The following is a 2,734-nucleotide window of genomic DNA, read 5'->3' as shown; positions in this document are numbered from 1 at the left end:
GTGTCTCCAGGTTTCCAACTGGTTTGGTAACAAAAGAATTCGATACAAAAAAAACATGGGGAAGTTCCAAGAAGAAGCCAATATTTATGCCGCGAAAACAGCGGTGGATGCAACTAATGTCGTGGCTCAAGGCAACCAGGCAAATTCGCCGTCGACACCAAATTCAGGTGAGAGAGAAGAATCTGTCTGCTGGAAAAGGCTCTAATTATTTCTTGTGATAATTAGTACCAAGGACTAACAGCGTTTGAAACGGTCCTAGGTTTTCTTTTCCTTTTACACTTAAGTAATACTTGTCGAAGAAGTGTTTTTGGTGGGTTTTATTTCTCACTGAAAACAAGTTGTCACTTTCTTTTTCAGCTTCCTCTGGCTCTTTTAAGATGACCAATTCCGGAGATTCCTTTATAAACTTGCAGTCATTGACTTCCTACCAGAGCTCCCCTGTGGGAGCCAATGTGCAGTCACAGGTCAGTAAGAGTAAAAAAAAAAAACATCAAAAACCAAACAACCCCAAAACATAAGTTTTACCAGTGAGATAAACGTTAAAATCCCCTTTCTCTGTCCTTTATCCACTATGAACGGATGTGGAGTCTCCATCCTTGGACATACTCAAAACCCAACCTGCTCTAATGGACCCCACTTCGAACAGGGGGGTTGGATTAGACAATCTGAATTTATTTTTTTAAAGTAAATTCTCTTATTACCCCAATAGAGATGGATTTTTCTGTTTCCGGCCACCGCTGGCTGGGATGGAAGAAATAACTAGAGTCAAACTTCTCCAATAAGAGTCAAGAAATCAACCTGCTCAAATGTGTATTTTTTTTTCTCTTGGAACTGGATTTTTCTCTTTCTATCTTAACTGATACCTAAATTAACCCACTGCTTCTTCTAGCCCTTTAAATGTACATCAATGAAAGAGTATTTTCTCATTTTAGAGTCAGTCTTGTTTCACATAAGTAGAACTTTGCATAGGATTTTGATGAACAATATTGTCACACCCCTTTTAAGCTTTCTGCTGAATTTCTAAATCTACCTGAACTGCATAAAATCTGCTCCTCCGTCCTAAAAGCTATAGGTGATAAGCTCTAATTCTGCTTGAAAACAAATTAATTAAGGTAGAGCTTGGTTAATAGCCAGAACTGCAAAGAAAAATTCCTGCAAGAAAATTCTCCCCTTGTTTAAAGACTTTTTGGCCCAATAAATATGTACTGCTTTTCTTTAAATTGACTTTTTTTTTTTTTAATCCTTATTGTTCTCACTCCATGGCATCTTGTTCCAGATGGATTCCTTACATCACGTCATCCACCAGACGGGGAGATACGACACGATTGTGGGGAATCCTTTGTATACGACGCAGCGCATCGATGTAAGATGTACTGAGGTATTAACTTACTGCAAACACCAAATTCTGCCCGAAATTGGTTAACGTTCTGCGAATAAACGAGGACTTTTTATTCCCTCGACCATCTCCCATGTGGGGATAGGAAAAGAAAAATTAAAAAAATTGGGAAAAGATGTAGGTTAATAAACCAGCCTTTCCCTCCTGGAGACTTGATTTAAAATTTTGGCTTTGCTCACCAGAAAATTTGTGCCCTCAAGTTAATTATTGCCATAAAGAGATGGCACATGGAATGAATAACATCATAAAATCTTGTGGGGAAATGAGATTTTTGGGATATTCATGGACTGTGCTTTGCTGAAGCCAATATGTAGTTATTTCCTTTCCCGTTCCTTGTAAGGTGGAAATATTGAAAGGCATATTTTGTTGCCTGCAAGTAGTTTTTTTAAAGATTTAATGAAAGGATGTATTTGTTCTCCCTTGCAGGCTAATGGCAGCTGGCAGGATGCTACCACCCCTTCATCAATCACTTCACCTGCTGGAGACCCTGGAAGTGTTAATTCGGATGCGTCTAATTAAGTTTTTAGGACCTATTGATGAGAGGAAAGAGGTCATTAGTGTAATTTGTCAATGTTGCTCTTTTGCCAATACTATTGTTTATACAACTTGACACACAGCTAATTACCTCAGAAATCCCCCCCTCCCCCTGGAACCAATAGAAGATTGTGATGACAAGGATACCTCTCTACCTCTCAGCCTCACGCAGTTGAGTTCTTTTTACTTAAAGCCCATCAGGATGTGAAATTGTTTTAAAAAAGAACTTCATTTTCCTAACCAAATTCTTTTTTTTTTTTTTAAAAATAATGGATTTTCTGGTTAAGAGTCGGAAAAGTGTCTCTTCTCGAACTCGGCGTCTGTCTCAAGTTTTACAGCTTCAGAAAATTGACTTATTTTAATTCCCATAAAGTTTTTTACTATGAAATTTCTGTTCTAGTTGATAGCTACTAACAGTTAAACCCCCTGTATTGTAATTGTATGCGTTCTCTGTATTGTAATTTTGTATAGGAAAATAAGCTTTTCTTAACTAGAATTTCATTCTGAGCTAATTAATCAGAACGTTGCTTTACCAAAACTCTCACTGGACTTTGCTCTCGGGTAGGACCTTCCATCCTCTTGTCATTCCACGTAATTCTAATTTAATGTCTAGTGAAAGAAAGAAAGAAAAAAAAATCAACCACAAACCAACAAAACCCACCTGGATAACGATAAGGTTTTTGTGCGTTTCTGCAGCTGTTAACACGGAGTCCACCCCCCCCATCCTTTTCAGTTGAGATTTTATCAAAGATAATAAACATCCAAAGCCTTTTTTTTTTTTTTTTCTTCCCTTTTTCTCCTTTT

The 2,734-nt window shown here is 37.6% G+C and overlaps 1 protein-coding gene across 1 annotated transcript in view; it reads left to right on the top strand.

Annotated features, from left to right (window-relative positions):
• Positions 1-2,713, top strand: part of PBX4 (pre-B-cell leukemia homeobox 4) — a 13,616-nt gene extending 10,903 nt beyond the window's left edge. The window contains exons 3-6 of the mRNA XM_014940196.1: positions 11-167; positions 358-464; positions 1,277-1,363; positions 1,823-2,713. Coding sequence (XP_014795682.1) covers positions 11-167; positions 358-464; positions 1,277-1,363; positions 1,823-1,915 — 444 coding nt within the window. The 3' untranslated portion in view covers positions 1,916-2,713. The remainder of the gene's footprint in view (positions 1-10; positions 168-357; positions 465-1,276; positions 1,364-1,822) is intronic.
• Positions 2,714-2,734: the final 21 nt, after the last annotated feature.

Source organism: Calidris pugnax, unplaced genomic scaffold (assembly GCF_001431845.1).
Source record: "Calidris pugnax isolate Ruff unplaced genomic scaffold, ASM143184v1 scaffold100, whole genome shotgun sequence".
NCBI classification, from domain to species: domain Eukaryota; kingdom Metazoa; phylum Chordata; class Aves; order Charadriiformes; family Scolopacidae; genus Calidris; species Calidris pugnax.
The sequence above is the reverse complement of the archived record's forward strand: the minus strand, read 5'-3'. Positions and strand labels throughout refer to the sequence as shown.